The sequence below is a fragment of the Microtus pennsylvanicus genome, chromosome 10 (genome assembly GCF_037038515.1).
Source record: "Microtus pennsylvanicus isolate mMicPen1 chromosome 10, mMicPen1.hap1, whole genome shotgun sequence".
Taxonomy (NCBI): domain Eukaryota; kingdom Metazoa; phylum Chordata; class Mammalia; order Rodentia; family Cricetidae; genus Microtus; species Microtus pennsylvanicus.
Window position 1 is genome coordinate 79704098 of NC_134588.1, and position 25224 is coordinate 79729321.

The following is a 25224-nucleotide window of genomic DNA, read 5'->3' on the forward strand; positions in this document are numbered from 1 at the left end:
CTGATTGAGATTTGGGACTACTGAATAGCCTGTGTCATGGCCTCCTTGGGGAATCTCCAGAGGACCCTGGGGTCCCTTGTTGGGTCCTCATGCTGATGTGTCTGGTCCCTGCTGGATCACATAGGCATGGGTCACAGGCTGGGTGGCTGAACACTGTAACACTAAGCCCCATTGAAGCCTGATTCTAAGGACACTCAGGTGAGGTTTGCCTGATGCAGCAGGTGGGAGGCTCTCTTGGGTGTTGGGAGTATTTGGCTTATCTAGAAAGAGAAGTCTTGCTTTCAGAAGGGGCTTTCTTTCCTCCTAGGATACATTCAAATTTCAAGGATCTAGAAAATGGAAACCAGGAACATGCAACCAGGTTGAAACATTCAAGTACTTCTCTTTGCCAAAAAACTGAGGGAAAGAAAACTCAGAAGAGTATTTAAAGACTGGGAGGAGGTCTCAGTTTCACAGAGACCTTCAAGGAAGATCCCATTTGTCCAAGCTTTTGCAGACAGATGAAGATAGACTTATAGGAAGTGAGACAAGTGGGTATTGCCTGGTACATGCAACATAATCTCACCTCAGACGGCGAGCATCTCCCTAGATACGGAGCCTGAGGATCAGCAGCCAATTGTAGCTTTCTCCCTACAATCTAAGACCTGACACACGTGTCCAATATAAGAAACAAACACCTCTTAAACTTAGTATTTTGGTTCTTTAGAGGATGGACCACAAGGGTAGGCTTGACAAAGGGTTTCTACAGATTGGCGGGCACGGGGAGGGAGCAGAGGCAGCATCCTGGAGGGAGAAGGGGTACACCTGTTTGGGTATGAGGACTGTGAACAGTCGAGGGTGTAGCACTTCTGACTTGGTGGACACACTTTTGAGCAGAGGCTTGGTGCAACAGGGAGACTTTCTTGGCCTGCTTTAAGGCAGATCTTTGGCTTGCAGGGTGCCTGGGAGATGCGAAAGCACTCCCCGGTGGGTTGAATAACAAGCCTTGAGGAGTATGAAGGTTTCGTGAGATGGAGATATTCTCTATTGGAAGGAAGACAAAGCTTCGGGCTGCAGGAGGCCTGTGTGCAGCTAGGATTCACAAGAGTAAAGTTGTTGCATCTCCCCTGGAGGAAGGACAAAAACAGAAGGTCACAGAGAGGTCACTGGAATTGAGGCGGAAAGTCCTTAGACCATAGTTATCTATATGGAAGTTACAGTTTCTCTGAGGCAGTCGTGAGAATGGAATGAGTTTCCAGGCTCCAAGCAGCTCCTGGGTGGAGGGGGTAGGCATAGAAAGATGAGTGGGGTTGGGAACGCCCCATCATTATGGTAGATACTCTGTTCAGGGCAGGGGGAGGTTTCTCAGTTTTACATCTACCGAGCCAGATTTCCATCAGTTTAACAGGCAGAGAGATAAAGCATGAACTGAAGAGAGCCCAGACCTCAGTGATTGTGACTCCCAAACTCGACTGCACTTTGTGCGTATTTACAAAGGAGATGGCACCAACTAGACAAATTCCTTCGGGAAGTGGAGAGCCACGGGGCAGACATTCATGCTGTCAAAGTTCAAGGCAGAAAAGCCACTTACTTTTACTCCATAAATGCCCAGGTTTGCAGTAAACTGAAACTTGTAAAGAATTCCCTGGGTTGTGATTAGCTGAGGCACGAAAGCTTATGAGGTGACTGGAACAAGAAGGCTCCTTTCAAGTCCTCAAGCTTGCGCGCCACTCCCACCCAGGATAGGGAGCTTAGGGACCACCTTCCCACTGGGTGACACAGAGCGGGAGGAGAGGCACACTCAGTCCCACCAGGATCTTAATCTTGTTGCTTTTGTCTAGGTGAGGCTGCGCCTGAAGGCGCCTTCGGGAAGGGTGGCACAGGACACTCAAGCGTGGGAGACGGTATGTGAGCAGGGTCCCTGACCACAACCTCCACTCCCTGCTGCTAGACTAGGGTTAAGGTCTCCAGAATGTTCTTAAGTGGGTCCCACTTAGACAGTACTTCCTTGCTCAGGCAGAAGACCAGCCTGGTGGAACATCCCTGAGTACCTTCATACAGGAACCTGTCTGAACTTGCCAAGTGAGCTGGATTAGTGTTTGGTTTTTACTTACACAAGCCCAGTGCCGCAAGCTGACTGTCCTGCAAGAGGCTTTAGGACCCAGACCAACCCCTACTGAATCCCTGCCCTAAACAGTTCCCTTTATTTGTCCCTGCAGAGGGCACAGCAGTGGACATCTTACATTGTGCCTCGAAGGGAGCAACAGGTGCTGGTTGACGCTCACTTAACTTTGTACCTTGTCGGGGACTTCAGGCCCCTCCCGCCACAGTAAACCCTGAAGTAAACCATCTCAGCTAAAACCCACCCTTTCCAGTGCACGGCTCTCATGAAACCGTGGATCCAGAACACTGCAAGTTCAAAATACAAAACCAATGGCCATTCTGTGCCCTGGAGTTTTCCTGGGTCTGGCTCACCTGGACCTTGGGATGACACCACATCACTGGCATCGGGTGGTAACCTGGGTGAAAGCAGCTGCAGCATGGGCCCAGGTTTCCCTGAAAAGCATCCGGGACATGAGTAAGCAGAAGCGCATGGGAGCTGCCCCCTCCCCAAAGACACTTACTAGAACTCTGTCAACATGGGTGCAAGAAGTCAAATCCCATCCTCTCCTAAGAGGGACCAGTCTAAAGACTTGGTGTCTGGAGTGGGCACTGGAGGACATAGAAGTTAGGACAATGTGGAAAAAGAGTGCTTTGGAGAAGTTCAGAGGCTTGATGGGTATGTGGTGGCAAGCAGAGGCCTCCAGGGGAGCTAGGGGCTTTGTGAAGTGTCTGGGTAGAAGGCCTGGGAAGGGGGAAAAAGCCAGGTCAGGCTGGCAAGAGGTCCAGGTCTCGATCAGGGTCTGCTGCCCCATGGTCCCAGGTAAAGCAAGGAGAGGTTGGAGGAACCCTGGGCCTAACTGTAGAGAACGTCATGGTCTCAGCCCTACAGGTCAGAGTCCTTGGGCCCTATGGAGTGGGTGGGGATGAGCCAGGGAGGCCAGGCTACTGGCAGTGGCTGTTTTCCTCTTAGGAGACCTGTGTTGGTTTCACTGTAGCTCACAGGCAGGGAATGGGCTGGCATGGCTCTCAGATGTCCTTGGCAATGGCCAAAGACTTAGAAGCTCTCTGGAGGGAGCAATGGGCCCACCACAGATAGAGGCAGGGCAGGGAGGAAGACTTCAAAGCCCCGAGGGGGACTGGGGCTCTTTGTTCCTTAGCACTGTTCCTGTAGGGTGTCCATATTGGGATCTGGGGCTGCTGTCTGTCTTCCCCTTTTCTTGAGGTGGCCTGGAAGGAGGGGCTTCAAATGAAAAGCTGTTTGCCCTGGAGCTCAGTTCCACATAGGAAGCTTGTGATGCCCCTTCAGAACTCCATGTCATCTACCTCCATCTTGTCTCTCTTTGTCCACCTCAGTGGCCATTAAGACCACTCAATCAGCTCTTCTGCTTGTATAGGAAGAGCCTTGGTCCTGGCTGGCCAGGACAACCGGTGTTTGGCCAGTTCTTGGTGGACAGATGGTAACTCATGACTGGTCTTTTTTGTTTTTACTGTATCAGACTTTGCAAGATATACCCAATATATCTTGATTCGTTCGTCCACAGACTAAGGGGACAGCAATGACATCGTTGGGGCAGAGACAATGACATGGGAACCGGAGACTGGCAAGACAGGACACAGTGGCCATGTCCAGGGAACCTGCAAAAACAGGGATGCAAGCACTTGGAAGACCCTCCTGTGTGCTGCTCCCCTCTAGCCCTGGGAGAAAGACAGGGAGCCGGGTGTCCTCAGACATAAAGTGTTACATGTTCACAGTCAGATCTCTCTATTGATGATTGGCTGTGCCCATCCCCCCTGAGCTGAGCCTAGGGTCACAGCATGCCCATCTCCCAGTCACCTGGATGCCTCTGCTTCCACAGCCACAGCAGGCAACGATCACAGTAGGGCTTGGGTTGGGAGGTGATGGAGATGAAGGAGGGATGGGAGGAGCCGGTGGTGATATAGGAGGAGGGGACTGGTTCTCTTCTGGACCCTGGAAGTGAAAAGGGTTGGTGTGTGTTTTGCCTGCAGCTTCTTGAACAGAGAGGGGCACACCGTGCCTTGCATACCCCTGCACTGGGGAGTCAGTCAACTAATGTTGTGGAGCCAATGGAAGACTGTAACCCACACCCGAGAGGTCATTCATGAGAAGAACAGCCAAGAAAGCCCCTCTGGTTTGTAGATATTGAGCTTCCCCAAACGCCAAGAGCCCACTGCTGTGCTCTTGATTCTCTTGGGGCCACTCTTGCTGGCAGAAGCCTAGCCTGGAGGCTGTGCAGAGGGTGGGCAGTGCCAGGTGGCATTCTCCTCCACTTGGTTCTGGCCTTTACAGGGGCAAGCTCCCAGGGCAACTCTGCCGCTAGCACTCTCCCACATGGACAGGAATGCCGCTCCAACTCCGGCCCAGGCCCAGGTCCAGGTTCTGCTTGCTCCAGCCTTTTGTTACCTCTTCTGGTCCCCACCCTCAAAGAAGACACAGTTGCTTTCCCATCTGGTCCCTCTGCTCAGCTGGGAACATCTCTCATAGCTCATGGTCAGTTAGGATATCCTCGGTTTTCCCCAGTTCTGGACATCCTAGGTGGACCTCAGGGAAGCCCTTTCAGCAGGTGACGGACAAAGAGTAGAGAAGCCCAAAGGCTCTGAGCCCGGAGATGGAGACCTGGGTCTGACGCGTGCAGCTCCTATACTAAGAACTCGTTTGTGTCCTTGACATTCTATAAGGAGTCCTATGGGATCCACTGAAAGATACCAGTTCATCAATGGACAGCTGCACACAGTGGTGCAGGTCGCCAAAGCCCTAATGATTGTGAAATGCAGGGAGTCTGTCTGGGTGACATTATTTTGGGTCCCATGACTTTCCCATTGATCTGCATTCCACCCATTCACTGCCAAAGTAGTGAGCGATTCTGGGCCCAGACTTCATGATGCCTCATGAAGACTTCATGATGTCATGTGACAGTGTCACCCTCTTCCCCTACCCAACTCACCTTCTCTAATTCTGGCGGCGGCGGCTTTTTCTTACGCTGGAATGTAAAACAGACAGATGTGGGCTTGAGTGGGAAGGGTGGGCTTTGCCTTGGCCCTGCAGCCAGTGGGGACCCTGATCTGGAACAGGGAGACAACAAGGCCTCTGGGTGCCTATGTAGGTGTCCCCTGCCTGTGGTGCTGTGTCCAGTGGGTTCTACCTGGCCTAAGGTAGACCTCCTTCCTCTCTGGTAGAGGAGGAGGCCACACGAATCAAGGTTCTGGTCCCTGGAGAGGACCACCACTGGGGCACTGCTCATCAGTCACATCCCAACTATAGTGGAGCCCACATTTCCCCTTGGCAGAAGCTCACTGTCCTTCATCCTCCCTTTTTCATCCCGCAGCCTCCTCACTCTCTAGTTTAGTGCCCAGATTTCTCTGTTCGTTGTGCCCTTGAGAGGAGGTGGGCCTTGGCAGCTCTTCTTGCATGCTGTCCCCCAGGGCTGCTACTTCCTCCTTCTCCTTCATCTCTCTGGAGGGTTCCTTCCATCCTAGCTCCCCAGCTCTTCTGCCTTTTCACACCCTGTCCCAGAATGCCAGTGCCATCTTTGCATCTGGCTCTGCTTTAGCCAAGCTCTGGTTACGTCTCTGGATGGGTGCATTTCCCCCTGAAGCTGAACAGTAACTGCAGTCCCTGGTGGGGGAGGGTGTCTCTGCTGCTTCTTTGTACTTCTGCAGCCCAGTATGGGGCTGTATGTTATACCGGGATCGGGAAAGGAGTTGGTATCAAGGATAGTTCTGCCCTAACTAATCGTGTCTGATAGGCATCACCCTGCATATGGGACTACTGGGACTACATGAGAGATCCTGTCCTGACATACAGGACACCTCTGAGGTTTGGCCACATGAGGCCTGTAGATGTGTAGCTGATACAAGATGGTTAGGGCCATTGGGTGCTGGGATGGCCTCTCTCCAGGGCCAGCCTCAGCCCATAGCCCAGGCATCTTAAATGGAACTTCTGCATCTGCGAGGCTGGAGAGTTCTCAGAACCCAGGCTGCTCTAGGGCTTGGGGCTTTAATTTTAAGAGTCTGTGTCTCTCCTGGATGACAGAAGGACCTTGGAACAGATGGGAAATTGCCAGCAGGCTGGTTGATAATACTGCGCTATGACATTGTTCCTTGGAGAGCGGGGCATGCATGTGGGAGCCAGGGCAAGGGGGAGGGGTGGGCAGTGGACTTGACCTTCTTGCAGCACCATATGCAACAGCAGCACAGCGACAGGAGGGGCACCAGCACGATTGATAAGAAGATAAAAAACTTCCAGTTCCAGTGAGGGTAGTCTTCTGGTGGTTTGTTGGGAGCAGTGGTGACTTTGCCTTGTGTTGTGTCTTCTGGGTCTGGGTCTTCTTCCGGTAGCTGGTTGGGTTTAGGGTCGCTGCTGCTCCTGCTGCTGCTGCTCCTGCTGCTGCCGCTGCCGCTGCTACTCCTGCTGCTGCTGTCACTGCCGCTGCTGCTGCTACCGCTGCTGCTGCTACCGCTGCTGCTGCCTGCTGCAATCCCCTATGATTGATAACAACAGTGGCTTCTTCCCATGTGCCCACCCCTTGTTTCTTATTTGTGCATACACTCTCTCCACCCAGCTTGCCTAGACCCAAGGGGCTACAGCTGAGTTAGTGGCCCAGGCTGGTCCTCAGAGGGCAGTCAACCTTTCCCGGCCTTGAACCTAGAAAAGGATGACTCAGTATCTCCCAGGGTCTGAGGATGCCAGTTCTTGCTGTGGCCTTGGTGGACAGTGCACTAGGCTACCACCGGCGATCAGATCTCAAGGAGAGGGTTGGGCTGCTGGGCCACTAAAGAGGTGTAGGGCCGGGAGATGTGGGTCTCCCTTCCCTGGCTGCTCTCTGTGTCTCTCAGTTCTGCCCGAGAAGCTCACCCCTCCTTCCTCTGAATATTGAGAGAAACTCAAGAGTTGTCACAGGTGGACACAAAGCTCTTTCTCTTGGGCATACCCCTCAGTCACACTGCACTGGTCTCAGGTGCTTGGAAGACAGATGTGGAGTTGGGAAGGCAGCCCTTGAGGAGCAGCTCTTTCCCCCTCAGGGGCCCTGAATGAGCTCTGGGGTCCACAGGCCAGACAGTTCCCCCACCATGGTGGGAGAGGATGCCCTGCAGGCGATAGTAAGCCTGCAGAGGGGCAGCCAGGGATGGAGAGGACCCTGTAAATGACAGGAGTCACCAAGCCAGCAGGTACTTGGCAAGTGAGACCCTGAGTAGGTTTGGGTCCACATTAGCTACTGGGACTCTGATTCACTGGCACACATCTTTGACTGCTGCTAGCAGAAACTCTGGGCACATCCATGTGGTGCTGTCGTGTGCCTTGCATGTCTTAGACAGTGTCTGGCAAAGCCTTGTACCTGTCCCAGGTGGCTCTTTGAGAAACTGCCACAGACTACCTAAGGGACTTGTGTGCACCTCCAGGCCTTTTGTGACTAATCTTTTGACCTCTAGGTGGATCTGTAACACCCCTGGGCTCTTACCCTGGTACTCTCACAGTTGGTACTGGTTATGGTGAGTTTGTTCCCAATGAAGGAGATGCCATTATTCAGACTGACCTGAAGAGAGACTTCCCTAGTGCACAGAAAAGAGAGTTAGATAATGGAAAGAGCCCTGGAAGCCTTGGTTTGCTGGAACGGTCACACACATCAACCCTCAGTGGAACGATGCTGACATGCTAGCGGAGAGTTTCCTGATAGTGAGTAGGTAGGTAGAGAACTTTAATCCCCAATGCATAACAAGTCAACCTCTTCAGGGATGGTGAAGGCTACAGATGAGGTCAGAAGAGGACTTCATGTCATATGGCCATAATGGCTATGAGCTAAGGAATCAGGGAGGTATTGAGACAATGGTTTGAACCCTCAGACCCATCACCTCCTCCATTCTGCCCTCAGCAGTGCCTGAGCACTGTGTATTCCTGAATACTACCAGGGACACTAACAGGGGCCCGTGGAAGGGAAATGGAACCCACATATAAGCAAATATGTGATTCACAGCAGAGGGTACACACCAGATTCCCCACAAACTGGTAAACACCAACTCCTGAACTCTGCACTAAGCTACTGGCAAGGGGCACTTACTCTGATGATAAACAAACTACTGGATCTCCAGCAAGGGGCACTTACTCTCCAGCTCGCTGTATCCTCGGTCCAGGACAGGATATACTCTTGTCATTAATATCAGTAGGGCCTTCATCTAAAAGAGAATGACACAAGATTATCAATAGGGGTGTCCTTCCTCCACTGTCACCCTCTGTCTGAAGCTCACACTGCTTGATGATTGCCTAGATCCCCCTGCCTCTCTTTGTTGAAGGGCACCCGCTGAGTCCCAGCTCTGCCCACTACTGAACCACATTCTGATACCCAGCAGGCACACATAGCCAAGGGCTCCTGCACCCCGGGGAAGAGAGAAAAGACAAGACACACCACACACAGGACAACACAAAAGACAGAGTGCAGTGTGCTGTAACCTGGGTGGGGCATACTGGGGAGAAGACAGATGCTTAGTCACTGGTGATGGGTTCCTTCTTTTAGAGATATGATTTCTTATTTTAAAAAATGAGCATACAATGCAATGATGCCTTGCCTGGGATTAGCTAAAGATATTCAGCGGTGAGACCATCAGGCAGCTGCACTGGGTGGGATGTGAGTTACTGAGCATAGGAGTCAAGACCATGGACAATAATTCTTGGTATGTTTGTGTTTGGTGCACCATGTGCACTGACACTGATTCTGTGGGAATTGCTGATGTCTGAGCTTGAAGCAGTCAGGAAATGATCTTAGGGCTGGGGGCTCCGGGCTAAGTGAGAGGCACATAGTAAGGCACCTACTACGAGGTTGCTGGAAGTGTGGGCTCTGGGAAGAAGTTTGGACTTTACTGCTGGGGAGATGGGTCCGCCAGGGACTGTGGAGGCTCAAGATAAAGGCAAGATGAAGTGCTGGCAGACTCGGTACAAGAATAGGAAAAAAGGACCAAGAACGGCAACCAGGCTTAGACCCAGGAGGTGGGTGGATAGTTGGACTGTTTACTGAACTGGAGAAGGCTCATAAGGGAATAGAGATTCTTCTTTTGCTCCTTTGGGAGCCTGAGAAGAGTTCTATAACTGTGACAGAAGCCACTTATCTTTAACACACATTCCACTGAGCTGGGGCATAAGTCAAGGGCTGAGCTGTATTCCCATTGGCTAGGCTTCCAATTTCCCAATCCTTAGTTTCCCCTGTGTGTGTTGTAATGAATAATTTTCCAAAAAGACTTCTTAGACATCTTCCAGGGTCAGTCTGGAGGCTGCTGTTCTGTTCTAACTGTAGACACCAGCTTCTGGTGTTTGACTTTCGGGAAGGGGAGCAGAAGACAGATTAGCGGGATGCAGTAGTCAGGGATGGGCCAGTGTCATGCCAGCCTCCAGATGCCTTTGGGAGCTGGGGGGTTATTCTTTCCCTATGTTTGTATGAAGGCAGACGGACCTAGGCATGCCACTTGGTCTTTTTTTTTCCATTGGTCCAAGCTTCCTTAACTCTCCAGTGTCCATTGCACATGGTCAGTAAGAACAGAAGGCAAGGCTGACTTAGAGAAATGATTCTGTATGGTAACGTATACCTCAAGGATGCCACGGGACTACTTACCAACAATTCTGGAGTCACTGAGCGTGAATCTGCAAATAACTTGGTTCATGTCTTTCGCATTACTAAACCCACGTCCACTAATGTTTACTTGGTAGGCACCTGCAAGAAGAACATTTGAGCATTGGAGCGGAGGAGTTGGGTGCCATGTTTTCTCTGGTCTCACCTTTCATGAAGGGCTACCCTGAAGAGGGAATTCTCGGGAGCCTTCGTGAAATAACAGCAGTGTCTGAACCGTCATCTGTGGGACTTGTAGGGCAAATCCTTGTCTAGATGTTACAGAGCATCCATGCTAATGTAACAGGGAGGGGCCTTGCCAAGTTAGGAGTCCTTCTGGGATCCCTGAGCCAACAAATTTGAAGTTTATGCGGAAGTCCCAGCCCTGTTCCAAGCTAGGCTAACTCAGCTGAAACCTTCCTGCTTGGAAACTTTTGCATTCCTTACTCCACTTGGGCACTGTACAGACACAGGGTCTTCTTTGCACAGGGTTAGGTACCAGCTTCCTACTTAATGCCTGTGGTACCCCTGAGCATAGAGAATATCAGTCCTTTCCTATGTTTATGATATATGAATAGAGACCCCAAGAATAAGGGCTGGGGCATAAGAAATGGGTCCAGTCCCTGACCCACCCAAGAGAGTCCCTCATAAAGAGATGGCACCTCTGAGATCCAGGTCCTGAGGCCAACACATTCTTCTTAATCTTCACTCATCCTGCCAATCACTCTAAGGTTTAGCAAGGTCTTTTTAACATCAGTGAGGATGGATGGGTGGGTGATTCCACAGACCAGATTCCTCTACCTTTTCCTCATTTGCCTGCATAGCTGCTTCGGGGCCCAGGGCCAGCTCATTCCTGCTGTCCTTGTATTTCAGATGCCTCAGGATGGTTGATCAAGGACCGTCCTCTACAAGGACTCTCCTCAGGCTCCATAGCACACAGGATGACTCAGTACCACCTCAAGCAAACAGCCAATTCTGTTGCATTCGGGGTCCTGGTTTCTGCCTCAGGTTTCTCTGAAATTGACGGGTATTCTCACACGAGAGCTTAACACAAACTTTTGGCCAACACTTTAGCAGGTCAGTGACTGAGCAGATGGACATCTGGAAGCACCTGTTGCCTCCGTTCAGCTTCAGGCAGGAAAGAGTGACAACCTCATGCTTTCATGTGGGGATTGTCACAGCTTTCCAGACACCAAGGCTGGTGGGCTCCAGGACAGTCAGAGGCAGGCTATACTGCTGGCCTTTTTATTTTTATTTTTTATCCCAGAAGCGGAGGTCTTTCTTCCCTTCATCTTACAGCATAACAGACTCCTCACTTTTCCATTAGACAGGGAGGGGCGGGGATGGCCCGGAGCCAGTGACTAGGATGGAAACGTCAGGGTCAGCTTCTGTCTTTAACACCGATGAGCCTTCAGATGCTGCCTGTCCTCACACCTTCTGTTGTCTCTACATCTCACAATGTAGTTCTATGTACTGGAGCACCCACATACATGGCCCTCTGGCTTACATTGGTGTTGAGGGTGGCACAGCCCCCAAGCAAGCTTAGTCTTGTCTTCTTAGGCCTGGAGTCTTGGACTCCCATTGAAGAATTTGGAGGTCAGAACTCAGCTGCCTGAACTAGAAGGCAGAGGAAGAGCTGAGCTGCCCACAGTGGTAAAAGGAGGTTTAGAGCTCCCTGCCTCTCTCTCTTCTGCAGGGCATAAGATCCAGCTCTACGGGGCCAAGTCTGCATGCATGCACTGACAAAGAAAGGCATCCTTCCTCCAGAAACAAACACACGTGTGTCCCTGGCACACGGATGCAGGGACCTGGGGATGGACAGAGGTCATCTTTGCCAGTTCTAGTCGTGGAGGTCAGGTGTTGGCCATGATAGTACCCAAGTGCGGTAAGCATTCCTGTCTTTGTGGGTGTCTTTGCCAGGCACTGGATGTTTCCTCATTTCCAGGAGCATGTAGATGCCCACTGCGCCCAATGGTTTGTTTACCCATCATTACGATCACCTTGTTACTGAACCCTATCTTGCAAAGGTGGAAATTGCACACGGATTTCCACTTTGGCTGCTCCTGGTCTTTCTAGCAAAGCCAAAGTGTTCTGAATGTGTTGGTGGTTCCATCCCACTTTCTAGGGTTTCCTTGAGAATTTCAAAAATACTTTCTTCTTAGCCTTATGACACCTTCTGTTTTTTTTTTTGTTGTTGTTGTTGTTTTTTTCGAGACAGGGTTTTTCTGTGGCTTTGGAGCCTGTCCTGGAACTAGCTCTGTAGACCAGGCTGGTCTCGAACTCACAGAGATCTGCCTGCCTCTGCCTTCCAAGTGCTGGGATTAAAGGCGTGCGCCACCACTGCCCAGCAACACCTTCTGTTTTGAGATAAATTGGCAGTATTTGCATGTACATCACAATGTAATGCGATGTATATACAAATCACAGAATGTACCTTCCAAATGTAGATCGTACTATACCCAAAGCATAGTCACCTCACCCTCACATATACTTCAATACACACAGTACCTTCAGAGGTTCACATACACCATATGCACATATTTTATACACTGGGTAACACACATATTAACTATAATGTGTATTACATACTGCATACACATGCAGACTGCCTATGGCATTTACAGCCATAAAACACAAGCACACAAATATCATGTACCTGTAGAAATACTACATATTTAATCACCAGTATCATACCTCTCTCTCTCTTTCTCTCTCACACACACACTTCAAGCTCTTTAATAGCACACATATACTCATAAATGGACATGCTCCATGTCCTACATAAAACAGCACACATGATTTATTCTACACTCACAGCTGTAAACATGCACCACAGATATCATATATACTCTTCTCATATAGCAGACAACATAAATGCATGCCATAAATATATACTAGACACCACATGCCACATAAAACTCAGACATGTCATAAAAACACATCATGTGGTGCATACACATTATATACCCTTTCACACCACAATGCTTCACAACACACAACACCCCAATATACATAGCACAATCATCACTTTCTCCACCCATGCCTCTTTGAGTCACTCACTCCACAGCCCTTGCAACAACCCATATCATATTACGTATGCCATACACATACACACTGCTCATACACAGCCATCAAAAGCACACTTACCGCACTCAAGACATCTCTACAAGACAGACTACAGACAGTACCTATACCACAAGATACCATATATATTCACTTCCCCAAATATCAAACCACACACGTACCCTCCTTCCCATAATATTCTCCTAAATTTTCCCAGTGTAGAGGGGACAAGATATACTACATACACACATACATATAAACCTTACCACAAAAGTATCACATGAAGATGCCCTACCTACAAAACATACAAATCACACACAGAACATATAACTTATATAAAAACTCCAGCTCAGTTTTCCATACTTATACTACACAAAATATCACACCTACACATTCATCCATTATATACACCCACATGCATGTCACATGTCATAAACATATCACATACACACACAGACCAAATTTCCTGTCTACACACATTTCTACATAGAAACACATGTGCACAAACCATACATCAGCCGTACACAAGTTAATTACCTGTTTCACTCATTGTAACAAAATGTCTCATTAAAGCAGCTTAAGAAAGAAGGGCTTATTTTGACTGACAGTTCAAGAGTACAGACCTCGGAAGCCCAGCATGTTGGAACTTGTATTGGAACCACTGGATTCAAAGGGCTTGTGTAGCCCTGCCCTTCTGGCTCTGATTCCTTCAGCACACAGAGCCTCTCTTTGGCGGGCCCCACAACATGCCTGCAGTTTTCTTTAGTGGATGCTCCATGGTTCTAGAATCCCTAACACGCTGGGGTCTCCACTGCAACATAGGCTTCAATTTCACAGCTTTAAGCAAAGGTGTCTAAGGAGCTCTCTCTGACTCTGCTACACATTAGGTGGCCCACAGAGCTCTCTCAAGACTCAGTTACCCCCTCAGTATTGGATCTTGTGTCCACACAATCAGTACCAGATGAATGACACTGCCAAGTTCTGCTGTCAGCTTGGGATGGCGCTGGGTCCCCTGTACGACAAAGCCGTAGTGGTAATTACACGTGTTGGTTTCTGACTCTGAGAAACCACTTTCCTAGAATGTCACTTTTGACCTGGAAATCCCTTCTGAGTTCAGGCTCTCTCTTTTAAAATAAATTTGCATTTTCATAGGATAGACCAGTTTATGAGTCTTGTCCTCAGGGACCTTTCTGACCCTCCTTGTTTTAAGCAGATTTCTCTCGAATGATGCTAAGGACTTTAAATAACAACAGGTGCTTTCTCAATTCCAGCCTTGCTTGCAGCCTTAAAATTCACTCCTTTCCTCCAGCCAAACAGCACATTTTTTTTTCATATCCTTTTCCTTCTGTGGCTCTCTTCACTGCAGACCTGGTTAGCAATGAGCGGTAACCATGACACACCCTGAGTGTTGTTATGTCTTGAGATTTCTTCTGTCAAATAAATATCCCTTTAAGTTTGAATTCAGCTTCACTCACGTTCTCAGGACACAAACACAATACAGGCAAATTTCTAGCCAGACTATGACGTGAATGGCCTCTATCCAGGCTCCCAACAGTCTTTAAGGGCCTCCACGGTCTGTGTTTCTCTTGGCATACTGGTCTTTCAAATTTCCATTAGAATGACCCATTGTGCTATGCAGTGGTGGTGCACTCTGGAGGCAGAGGCAGGTGGATCTCTGTGAGTTTGAGGCCATCCTGGTCTACAAGAGCTAATTCCAGGACAGCTAAGACTATTACACACAGAAACCCTGTATTGAAAAACAAAAAACAAAAACAAAACAAAACAAAATGATCCATTAAGCTTTTCTTAGAGAATTCTTGTGCTTTTTTGTGTCAATTTTCCAAACTTTCAGACAATTTTCTCCTACTAGGTGTTTTCAAAGGCTTAAGAAGTACACAGAATTTAACAACAATATCACTCCTGATACCAGTTTTCTGTATCAGTGACAGCAAAATGCCAGACCAAATAAGCTTAAGTTTACAGTTTTAGTTCACAGTTCAAGAATACAATCCATCATGTATGGGAGGAAGTTCATGGTGGCAGGAAAGCAAGGCATTTGGTCATATTGTAGCCACAGTCATGAAGAACATGAACGCCACTGTTCTCTTCTCTAACTACTCAGCTTGGGACTGCAGGCCATTGGATGCTGCTGCCTGTGTCTAGAATGCTGTCTCCCACTTCAGTTAACCCAGTTGAGAAACTCCCTTGAAGTCACGCTAAGGGGTTTGTCTTCTAGGTAATTCCAGATCATGTCAAGGTGATGATCACTATCAATACTACCACAATACATATATCACATGTACCTGTGCAAACATACACACCCTCTTGAGTTATACCATTTCCCCATGTCTGTGACCCCTCAGCTCTTACCTTTTATACACACATAGGAAGGTTGCACGGATAACACTTCAATACATGTCTTGGCAGCAAGCTGAGAGAGAGAGAGAGAGAGAGAGAGAGAGAGAGAGAGAGAGAGAGAGGATAGTAAGCCTCAAGGAATGCAGACAGGGTTCCCCAGTGTCCCACATCCCACTTGCTCACTGTGTTAACGATGCTCTGCAGAGCAGAGAACCCTTTTTGAACCGCAATACTGTGACTTGGGCTGTCTGCAATATCCACCATCTATGATCAGAGAAAAGTCACCGGTTAGAACCTCAGAGCCAGAAACCAGAAGTCTGATGCAACAGATTCCCAGACCTGGGGCAGTTACTATTGCCCTGAGGCCATGATGACAGGAGGGTGTCAGACACACCCTGACTTTCATTCAAAGTCCAAACTTCAGGAATGGGAAGCTCTCCTACCCATTCTATGGAGGGGGTTGGCTTACTCTACAATGTGAGCTACCCTTTTGCAGTGGCTAATTCTAGACAGGGCACTTTGGGTAGGTGAGAGTTCCACTCTCTTGGCACTGTGAAAATGCCTTTACAATCTTGCTCTAATAGGTTATACAGGGGCACTTGGTCACCTGGTCTGAAGTACCTGTGTTTTGTCAAAATCATGCACACCCACGGTGAAAATGGTGGCTCCGAGTTCTCGAGCTTTTTGGGCCTAAAAGAAAGAATATGCTAAAAAAACAAAAAAAGCAAAAACCCCCAAAAACAACAACAAAAAAACCCCACACAGCCCTAAATTATCAGAGGCAAAATGCTGATACTTGTAGACTGGACTCACCTCATCCACAGTCTGCTTAAATGGCTTATCCATCAGTGTCCCATCAGTCAGAGCAATGATCACACTGTTGACATTGCTGCCTGCGGAAGAAGCAAGAAGTGGGTGGGCTTAGTGGGAGTGGCCTACTGGGTGAGGCTGCAGAGCCAGCACTATTCAGGGCAATAAAGTTGGTTGTTTCTAACTCCTTGGTCTCATAGAATGAAAAGACGTGGGTACTACTTGTTCTACAGATTAGGAGCCAGAGGGGTTTGAGACCCTCCCAGCAGGTCTGGCTTCTTATTCCCTGGCTGTGGAACCTCTCCCTTAACTAAGGGTTGTGCCACAAGCCCGGCCTCTCCCTGGGCTGGTGGGGAAACAGGAGGGAAACACCCTTTCTTGATGAGGATGCCCAGTGAGGCAGGTGGAGACTGGGACCAGCTTCAGGCACTACGTTAGGGACATCTTAATGGGAACAGTAGACCCAGTGAGTCAAGACCTGCAATGAGCATAGTGAAAAATGCCTTTTAGAGATGTAAAAATAGCTTAGTCAGGATCCCCACTACCCCCAGGGCTGCACCTGATAACCAGAACCCAGTGACATCACTCACACAAGATAACCAGACACAATCCTAGAACCCCACGACACCCACTGGCCACTCCATAATCATATACTTATATATCAGAGACCAAGAGCAATGTTCTGCTCTGTGTATCAGGAGAGACACCACCTTGATCTTCCCTGGGGCTGGAGACTTCTGTTAGAGTCTGGGCCTGATCTTCAGCTAAGATATACCCACAGGAGAGCAGCCTTGGGGAGCTAGATTTAGGACTAGAGTTAGGGGTTTAGAGTGTGAGCCTTGTGTGATGACCCTCAGCATAATAAAATATAGCTTTTGTTATACTAACTACCTTCTTGCTAGCCACAAGGCTCCGAGTCAGAAAATCTTAGGCAGGGAACCCAATGGCCCCTCATCAAAAATCCCCACTGGATTCCACAAGACCCATAGTCCAGAGGGACACAGGTCTTGGCTGGACATGATTGGCTTAAGAAGCTGACCAAACAAAGCAAGAGATAGGAGAAGATTTAGCAGCCAGAGGGAAACCAAACCCTGGCTTCCAGCACAGGGTCCTCAGTCTGCCCAGGCCCCATGTTTTCTTCTATTTCCCAGTCCGTCTGTATGTCAAGAACCCTAGTGAGAACAAAGACTACACGTGACCACACGCAGCTTCCGGTCCTCTCTGAAACCTCCTGAGTGGGGTGCTGTGCTCCAGAGGGGCCAGCTACATGTGTGTGTGTGTGGGGGGGGCGACAGGCTCCAAGAGTTAGACTTGAAGAGGCTCAGGATCTACACACAGACCCTGTAGGGAGCCCAGCTCTGTGGGTCCCGCCCCACTGAAGGCACAGACAGCTCACCTTCCGAGCTGGCCTTTTTGATCTGCTCTATGGCCTGCCAGGAAAAGAAGAAAAAGAAATGGTGAGATGCATAGATGTGGCCCTCTACACCAAGCCAGTGTAGCTGTGCCCAGAGGGGGCTATAGCTCTCTGTACCTTACGAAACCCTTTCTGCATGTGTGTGAATCCGTCAGGCACCTCTTCGAGGAGAGTGAGAAGGCCCTTTTCGATTTCTTTTCTGAAAGGGATAAAACAGAAAAGTGGTATGAAAGATATTGGCAGTGGCAAAACATCTCTTAGCAGTCCTATGGCCTTGTCCACCCTGCAGGCAGCCCGGCTGAGAGAGGGTACTGGACAAGGGACACTCTTTCTCCCTTCTGAGTCAGGTCTTCCTCTGATCCACGAGCATGGAGGCAGGATGGGGCAGGGAATTCAGTGGGCCCCACGGGAAGGTCTGGTTGTCTTTGAGTTTGTTTACGTCTGTAGTCACCCAGGGCCTTGGAGATTTGGACAGAGTCCTTGCCCGTTAAGTCCTTGGAGAACATCCTGGGATTTAAGCTAGAGATTCACAGTGGGTCTCTGCATTCTGAATGGGTGACCTAATGCCATGGTCACCCTCCTTCTGAACAGTCTATTATCCACTGTGTAGGTCTAGAGGGGGCCATGCCACCCTGCTGACTTACTGACCAGCTCCCGTCTCCACCGTCACAGCACCCTGGCCTGACTCCCTTCCCTCCAGTCTGCTAAAGGCAGCAGTCTGTGTACTTAGATATGAGCCTGACTGTGGACTCCACTAGCTCCCATCACTGGGACCCAGGCCTTGAGGGCTGGCCATGCCTGGCCCATATACGTTCTACTAGAAGATGAGATGATCAGGGCCCAAGCTGTGGAATTCCAGTCACAGTTCTGCCCTCATCCCTTTGCCAGCATAGCCCGATCCAGTTCTCTCCCCTCTGGCCAGCTTAGCTCCACTCTAAGCCAACCCCCAGCCTTTGGCCATCCCATCACTTACCCCTCTATCTGCCCTTAGAGTCTATCCTTCTGCCTGAGCTAGACCACTATCCTTTTTCTATTTCTATTCTCCACTCAGCCCAGGATAACCCCTGAGATACCCAGCATCTCCTTCTATTTCTCCTATGCCCCGTGGCTTCTCTGCACTCCTTGCCAGAATCACCCTCGGGAATTCTCTCTGCCACTCAAATTTAATCAAGTTTCCCCAAAACCCAGCCACTAGGGTACACTGCAGCAGGCCTGGCCTGGACCCGTGGGAGTCAGTCCGTTCCTGCCCCACCTCCCAGATGGACCTTGGGTGCCGTGTCCATAGACTCAGAGACTCTTGTCCCTTCCCTGAGGTTGTCTCCTCACTCTTGCTCCTGCCTTTTCCCTTAGGATGCAGGACAGAGATTTTCACACCTCCAGTCACCCCAGTCCTTCATGTCCTCACATCTCTTTCTGGCTTTCTAACTTTGTACGGAGTCTCTGGAAGAGCAGGTAAAGTTGATCTTCCTCCTCATCAGTCAGAAGCCCCCAACTTCTTACCTCTGGGATGCTCTCACTGTTGGGTCACCCCACTTTGTGGCTACCCCTTCCCTTCCCCATATCTTCCTGTGGCTCTCATCTTGATGCTTCCTTATTGATTGATGACCACAGGAGACCTATGCTCCCCAGACTCCAGAGCTCTCCTCAGGCTTTCCCAGATGCCTCCCTGTTTCACTTACCCAAGCAGAGAGCAACACAGGCCAGAATTCTCAGAGAACATGCATGTCTCACCAATCCCGTTATTATGGGTGTTAAGGGTACTGACGTGTACTTTCCCAGTTCCCATATGTTATCATAGGCAGGGTTTAGGTAAGATTCAGGGCTCGAGAACTTCTAGAAGTATCAAGCCTATGAGTTCTGCTTAAGTACAGGCCTAAGGGTGCTAGTAAACTGGGGTTCAGGGTCAAGTTGGGTCCATAGGTCCCCTATGGATGGGCAATGCTGGAGACGCAGACATCTCTACAGGCCTTCAGTGTCCTCGAGGTACCAGTGTCCCGGCCACTGGGCAATACCTACCTGTCTGAGGTGAGTGGTATGATAACTTCAGCCTCCGTTGAGAAGGTAATGACGGAAATCCGCATTTTAGGGCTGGGGACAAAGCACATGTACTGAGAAGCCAAGGCACTGGATCATCAGTCTGTCAGGGAGCATACAGGCACAAAAATCCCTGCTCCCACCCCAGCTCCTTCGCACTGGGGACATTCAGAGGTGAGGGGTTAAGGTGAAATTGGCAAAGGATTCTGAAGCCCACAGAGATATGTAGCTCCGGGGAAGAGAGAGAACATGTCAGCACAACCCCCGCTCCATCCCATGCTTCGCCTCTCTTCTCCTCTTCTCTCCCTCAGTCTCTCTTTCCCTCAGTTTCCCTCTCTTCCCATCTCCCCTCACTCTTTTCTCTCCCTTTGCCTTCTACCCTTTCCTCTTTCGTATGTGCACACACTCAGGTCACCCATTCTGAACAGGCAGAGAGGCTCTCACGCTCCCCCACGGGAACACCATATTCCCTGGTCCCAGCTATCAGATTCTTTGCATCTCTAGCCATCTTTCTTCACCCTCCCTGCCTCCCAACTCAACGAGGTCACTCTCTGTCTGGGAAGCCCTTCACACGCATGCCTCCACCTCCTCTCTCCCTATCACTCAGCAGGAAATCAGATTCCCTTGACTTAGCATGACCTCTACTATGGCTTTGTCCCCAATCTACCTGTGGTCCTCTTCTCCCAGCCTTTCCTGAGCAAACTTCATTCCCCTAGTCTTAGGGACTACCCACTTACTGGGAGTCACTGCTATAGTTTGAGGTGGAAACATCCCTTATAACCCAGATTTTGAGCACTCGTTCCCCATCTGGTGACACTATTTCAGGGGGCTATAGAATCTGCAGGTGGTATCTAGCTGGTTGAGGCAGATTATCAAGTCAGACCATCAACAGTTAGAGCCTGGCCCCTGTCCCTGCCATTAGCTTTCTTCTTGTTGGTCTTCATGGTGTGAACAGTCTTGGCTAAACGCTCCTCTTGCCATGCTCGTGAAGGAGGGACTGAACCCCCCGAAACCTGTGAGCCATAGACCCCTCTCTTAAGTTGTGCATGATAAGCACTGTGGCCGCAGTAATGTCACCCTTTGACCCTGCTTGTCCTCCTGCCTTGAGGACTCCAGTTTCTCTAGGACCCTGAGACTTTTCTCTGAGGGTTCCTGCCTTTTCCTTTGTTTTTATATGACAAGCTTCCCAGCTCACTCCTCTGGCCCTGAACATCCTATGCTCAGTATAGGTTACCACCTATCATGGTGTCCTTCCCACTCAGAGGGGTCCTGGAGGGTGGACTCTGTCACTGTATGACACCGAATCCCCAAGGAGGATCAGCCAGTGTTGCTGTACCCCAACTAGATGCTGTCCCCCATGTTAGCACACCAGCCTGGGCCTATGCTCCCTCTATGAGGGGATCTCATGCCCATCAAATCTAAGAGACAAGAGGACTACTCCCTTGAAGCACAGAGGAGATTACAGCCAGAAGAAGCCATACTTCTGAAATTTCTTCACCAAATCTTCCGCAAATGAATAAACGTGGATCCAGTTTGCACCCACACTGCCTGACCTGAAGACAAAGGAGTCGTATGTCAAGGTATGACGTAACATCATAGGGTAGGAAAGGGCAGTTTTAGCCTTCCCAGGTGTTCATTGTTTTTATTTATTTGTTGGTTTGTTTATTTTTATTTTAGGAACATGTTGCTGTGTCAGTACTAACCAGGGTGGATCATCATGAGAGGTGATCTTCTTCAGGGTTAGTAGTGAGCAGAAGGTATCCAAACAGCTTCATCTATAGAGACTGTGAGGTCCCCAAAAGGGTCTTTAGTGGCTTCCCACAGTGCCTGATTATGGTAGGTGAGGGTTGTGTTGTCTCACGATGAAGGATGATGTCTTGATTGGAAGAGCTACCTATGATTTGATGTGTGAGGCTTTCCACTCTGCCTCTACTGACTTTTAACTTACCAATTCCCAGTCCTGTCCATGAATGTGTAAGTCAGGGCTACTGGCACTATTGTTATCAGAAGGCATTTGAACACTAGGAAAGGCCTAGAAGGTGACCCAGGGTTGGCCTGGAGCTCCCTTATTAAACTCTTGGGTTATGGGTTGTTAAGTATCAAAGCTCCTTCTCAGGTGAGATTTCTCTGGAGCTTGTGGAACATTTGGGGGCATAGGTTGGGTCTTGAGGATTGTTAGATCTTCCCAGCTCTTTGTTGGCCCCCATATCATACCAGCTGTAGCTGTCATGTCTTGCCTACCAGGATAGCCTAGTCCACTGAGCCATTCATGAGCCAGAACAAAGCTCTCTATTTTTTCCTGCTTGTCTGTTACAAGATTCACATCATCGAGGGGCTGACAGAAAGGACTTCAAGTCAAAACTAACCTGGAGATAAACTCACTTTCTTCTGATTACGGGTGACTCCATCAAGAGGACATTGCAATTGTAAACACATACACACTGAGCGTGGGCACGCCTTATTTCATAAAAAAAAACCACTACTAAAGTTGCGTGGTGGCAGCACACGCCTTTTATCACAGCACTCAGGAGGCAAAGGCAGGTGGACCTCTGTGAGACTGATGACAACCTGGTCTACTGACTGTGTTCTGGGGCAGCCAAAGCCACACAAGAAAACCCTGTCTTGATAAAACAAAACCTAAACAAACTAAAACAAACAACAGCAACAACAACAACACTAAACATAAAACCACAACTTAGCCAAAACACAGTAAGAGAAGGTGACTTTAGCATCCATTGTCAGCAATAAATTGGTCTTCCTGACAAAAAGCCAGAAACATTAATGTTAAATGATGTCATAGTTCAAATGAACCCAGCAGACAGTTCTGGAACATTCCACCCAAACATTACAGAATGTATGCTCTTCTCGGCAGCCTGTGGAACGTCTCTAAAAGTGATCATATATTAGGAAATGAAGCAGAAACCTCTGTCAACATCAAATGACTAATAAATTTTTAAAGTGCTCAATACCTTTAGCCGTCAGGGAAATAGCAATTAAAATCACTCTGAGAATCGATCTCAGGCCTGTCAGAATAGCTATGACCAGAAAACCAACAATAGTAAGTGCCCACACAGGTGTAGAAAAAGAGGAGTCCTTATTCACTGTTGGTGGGAGTACAAACTGCTGGTATGGAGATTAGTATGGATATTTCTGAAGAAAACAACAACAATAACAAAGACTAAAGCAAAAACTACTATGCAGTCCAGAAATATACTTGCGGGCATACACTCAAAGGACTCTATGCCCTACCACAGAGATACCTGCTTATCCTTGTTTATTGTTGCTCAACAGCAGAGAAAAGGAGTCCATGAAAACATGGTATGTATATACAATGGTGTTTTCCTTCACCATAAAGAAGAATGAAATTATGTTAGCCCCATAAACAGTCATGCTGCTATAGCACCAGTGAATACATCTTGCCTGGCAGGTCAGTATTGTGGCATGTAGTGCCCAGCAATTAAATTAGATAAAGACCACTAATTTCTTCCCCCTCAACAGCCTGAATAGCATCTTCTAGGACCATGAAAGCTATACATGAGAGAGAGAGAGAGAGAGAGAGAGAGAGAGAGAGAGAGAGAGAGAGAGAGAGAGAGAGAGAGAGAGACAGTCTTGGCCAGTTCAAGATTTATTTCTCTGTGTCCTATATAACAACAGTATGTAGTGTCATCAACAATCGGGTCTTATCATCTAGTTATGGTGGACAGCCAAGAGTAATGTCAATAACATGTGTTGTTTTGGGTACCTCTGGGGAATCCCCAAGACAGTAATGTATGGAGAGGTATCTGTGTCTCACACTGAGATTTTCACATAATAACACATGTCTTTTGTGAGCAGCATTGTTCACCAATGTGGGGCACTGTGTTCCAACTTCTTTTAAAATATTTTAAGTTAGTGTACAAAGTAGTTAGGCTTCATAAGGCTTCCCCTATATGCTCAGCTTTGGCGAACTCGCTTACTGCTCCATTCTCTTTACCCAACTGTGCCCACTTCTGCTTAAACTTGAAGCTCCCAGGACCTCCCCCTCCGTCCTTTCATATTTGCAGGAAAATAGATGCAACGGGAAAGCATGATTTCAAGTGAGGTATGTGAATCCTAGTTCCTAATTTTTACATGTGCCATTTATGTTGGAGTGTGCACATATCCTAAGAATTGAGAAAGAGGCCAAGCAAGCCTTGTGCCCACTGGTGCAATTAAAGCAGATCTGTTATTGATAACCAGTTGCTTTCTGGTTGAATGTGAGTCCTACTCCAGAAAGGGGATTTCTTATCTGGTCTTATAAAACATAGTCAAAAGCCTGTAGCAGGGAGATCATAGGCTTTGGTAGAGAAGCTACTGCTATTGTTTTGCTAACAGGATACAAAGGATCCACTAAACATCTTTCTAAACAACTATGATTACTATCAGCATCGACTTTGACCAAACAACCTTGGCCAAAAATTTGGTTTGTTTGTATTTTGCAATGAGCAGCAGCAATCGCAGAGGCTTGTACTTGGTTAAAGAGTAAGTAATTCCTTCCACGTGGAATGACTTGAAACTCAGGTGGAAGTGAGACATTTATATCACACCCTCTGAGGTCAGGGGACTATCACCCAAGATTGGGCTAAAAAAAAACAAGGAAAAAGGAAAAACTGGGAAAGGATGGACCTGTACACAACCTGATGAAACTCACTGGGTCATCAAAAAACAAACACGAGAGTAGACAGGGAGAGAGAGCAAAGGGTTAACAGGGGAAGGAGAGCAGGTAAATGGCAATGAAATGCTAAAATACATTTCATACATGTATGAAAATAAGAGAAAAATACAGACACGTCAAATGGCTAAGCTCAAGAGATAGAAGTGTAAGCAAGTGTAATCCAAGAAATTGGATAGTTGGAAGGGGCACCACCATAGAAGCCCTGAGCCTCTCTGGGTCTCTGACCCCATCTCCATTCCCTCTCTTCACAGCCAGGAGGGGTCTAAAGATCAGCGTAACTTCCCTACCACACTGAGAAAAAAACAGGCTCTTCCCAGGGTAGGCTCTTGTGTCGGGAGAAAAAAGGTGAACCTTTAAGGCACTAAAATAATGCTACTTGGAGCAGCAAAGCTGAGAGTGCGCCCACAGAGGCCACGGTAATCTCCAAGGTCCCTCTGTGGGTAGCTCCTAGTAACCTCTGGGCCTGAGGGGCATGGTGCCAAGGTCAGGGTCAAGATGCTGGGGACAGAGCCATCCAGAAGGCCTGTGTTGGCCTCCTTGCATTCAGGAAATCAGTGACAGCCTACATCCCGGGGTCTGCCCACAATGATCTTGCCTGTCCTACAGAGTCAGACCTACTGCTAATGCCCAAGGACTCTCTAGGGACAGTGCAGGAGGGCAACTCACTTGTCCAGGATGATGTAGAGGTCGAAAACACCCAGGCAGTCCTCTGACTTTGGGCTCTCACCCTGGCTCCAGTTTTGCCTCATCTGTTGAACCTGGCGTTGCTGGGAACTTTTGGAGCCCTTGCTCAGTCGGTCGAAGAGTTTCCAGCCAGGGCCACGGTAGCGGAGGCTCTTAGCGTTAGAAATGGGAGGCAGTAATAAGAACAATAACAGAAAGAATGCCAAGCAAGACATGTGGAAACCGTGAATACCCATGCTGCCTGTCCCTGTGGCCTTTCTAGCTCTAGAGATGCTGTGGTAGGTCACAAGTAGCTGACGTGATGGATAGAAAGGTTGGCATGGTTACTTTGTGACCTGCCTTTATGCTGACAGTGACAAGAGGCAGTCATGGGTCTCTAATCCTAGCCCCTCACAGGGAGGGCATCCTTAGGGGATGCCCTCAAGGAACCCAGGTGTTTTGTTAACTGAAAAGGTGGCTGAGCTCACTAGTTACCG

At 48.7% G+C, this 25224-nt stretch overlaps 1 protein-coding gene across 1 annotated transcript; it reads right to left on the reverse strand.

Moving 5' to 3' along the window:
• Nucleotides 1-686: 686 nt before the first annotated feature.
• Antxrl (ANTXR like) lies at nt 687-24984 on the reverse strand. Its single transcript, XM_075987345.1, has 16 exons — nt 24731-24984; nt 20853-20924; nt 19354-19425; nt 17455-17536; nt 17320-17353; nt 15927-16006; nt 15735-15803; nt 15297-15377; nt 15126-15186; nt 9699-9797; nt 8202-8271; nt 7546-7650; nt 5046-5163; nt 3917-4051; nt 2455-2535; nt 687-1106 (listed from the first exon to the last, which is right to left on the reverse strand). The coding sequence occupies exons 1-16, from the start codon at nt 24982-24984 to the stop codon at nt 687-689; spliced, it is 1833 nt and encodes a 610-aa protein (XP_075843460.1).
• Nucleotides 24985-25224: the final 240 nt, after the last annotated feature.

Excerpts from the sequence above, each read along its gene's own strand:
- Antxrl (XM_075987345.1), bottom strand. The coding sequence starts at position 24,984 with ATGGGTATTCACGGTTTCCACATGTCTTGCTTGGCATTCTTTCTGTTA. Across the intron at positions 15,187-15,296 it reads TGCAGAGCATCGTTAACACA|CTTGCTGCCAAGACATGTAT; the intron begins GTGAGCAAGTGG and ends TCTCTCTCTCAG. Across the intron at positions 5,164-7,545 it reads ACCAGGGTAAGAGCCCAGGG|ATCAGGGTCCCCACTGGCTG; the intron begins GTGTTACAGATC and ends TCCCTGTTCCAG.